Raw genomic sequence first — 1,604 nt, forward strand, 5'->3', positions numbered from 1 at the left:
TAAACATTGGAGTTTTGTGTGTACAACAGAAGTTTCAGCCGGATGGTCTATCCACCATGTCACAATGCCCCAGCTGGCCTCTAAGGGAGTTTGAGAAAGGCAAAGCTTGGTTGCAAATATTCTTTTCAAGTAAACTGTGGTATGAAAACCCAGAGGCCTGTGCTTTGTGACAAGATTTAAGATATGAGATTTTTCCTCATATTTTAAAAGGTTTATATTTCATATCCATTTCCTGAAAAGTGTCTGATCTGAGATAGTTGAGGTGAAATTAGGCTGGGACTAGGCCATTAGTGTAACTGATCTGAGACCCCTAACAACCACACCACTTCTCGCTTGGTGACAGCTTTTTCCCTCCCCAGGGTTACTGCGTGACAAGCTGGGCTCCTATGATGTGGCATTCTACCTCGCTGGGATCCCTCCCCTTCTTGGAGGTGCTGTGCTTTGTTTTATCCCATGGATCCATAGTAAGAAGCAGAGTGAGATCAGTAAGACCACTGGAGGAGAAAAGATGGAAAAAATGTTGGAGAACCAGAACTCTCTACTGTCAAGCTCATCTGGAATCTTCAAGAAAGAATCTGACTCTATTATTTAATGTCTTATATACCTCCACCAGACTGGACTTGCTTGTGAATTTTAAGCAAGTTTTCCTTTTATATGAATTGGAAATTTCTTATTTTTTTAATCACATCCTAGGAATAGCACAGTAATTGGCAAATAGAGCCCGTATTACTACAAGAACGATTTTCTGCCACTGAATAACTGATATTTCCATGAGTCTGAGAGCAGAGGCTCTGCCACATGAAAACATGTCTGAAAATCAAATATTGTGAAAATATGAAGCTATCTCAGTGAAAAGCAACTTTGAAAACTGTGAATGCTATTTAGCTTGTACAAATATTTAAAAATACCTCAAGCTATACTGAAAGGGTTTGGTTAGGACTGGAAATATTTTGTTGTTGTCTCACATGGTATATCTTTAGTTCTGGTACCTCTGTTTTAATTTCTTCTGCTATTTGGAAAATTGTTTTCTAAAAAAAATTTTCAAAATTTCAGCCTGGATTCTAAATAATAGCAGAATCTACCTAAACTTCATTAAAGTAGCTTGCCTGCTATTGAATAAGCTCTAAAATTAAGGGATTCTAACTTACTGCTGCGTCGAGGGACTTTCTGGGAACAGATGCTAACAATGTGTTCAGAATCAGAATGTGGGATAAGAGGGATCCTAGTCACAAGGGCAGAGCTGTGCAGAATCAGGCATTTCTTCATTTAATGCAATGTTTCCTTTGCATTTGCAGTATGTTCTACTCAAATAGTCAGAAACACCCCAGATTTCTGAATGTGTTTCACTTGTAATAATAAAGTAAAATAGAATGCGTGAAAGATATTCTTGCCATTTTAAATTAGAATTTGTCTTCTGGATTTGTTTAGCACTAGGACTTGATATTTAAATAAAATCTTAATGGGCATGTGATCAAGTGGCAATTATAGGCACAAATTGTGGACAAGGGCAAAACCCTATATATTCATGAAGAAAATAAATATCTATTTCTGATAGAAACAGTTGCTTAAATTAGGTTTATGAAATTTATAAGTCTTTTTTTTTT

General features: G+C 36.7%; 1 protein-coding gene across 1 annotated transcript in view; it reads left to right on the forward strand.

Moving 5' to 3' along the window:
* The window catches only part of SLC16A10 (solute carrier family 16 member 10), a 131,793-nt gene extending 130,409 nt beyond the window's left edge, over positions 1-1,384 (forward strand). The window contains exon 6 of the mRNA XM_003781594.3: positions 360-1,384. Within this exon, the coding sequence (XP_003781642.1) occupies positions 360-592 (233 nt within the window). The 3' untranslated portion in view covers positions 593-1,384. The remainder of the gene's footprint in view (positions 1-359) is intronic.
* Positions 1,385-1,604: the final 220 nt, after the last annotated feature.

This window comes from Otolemur garnettii, unplaced genomic scaffold, assembly GCF_000181295.1.
Source record: "Otolemur garnettii isolate 467f Iridium unplaced genomic scaffold, OtoGar3 scaffold00002, whole genome shotgun sequence".
NCBI classification, from domain to species: domain Eukaryota; kingdom Metazoa; phylum Chordata; class Mammalia; order Primates; family Galagidae; genus Otolemur; species Otolemur garnettii.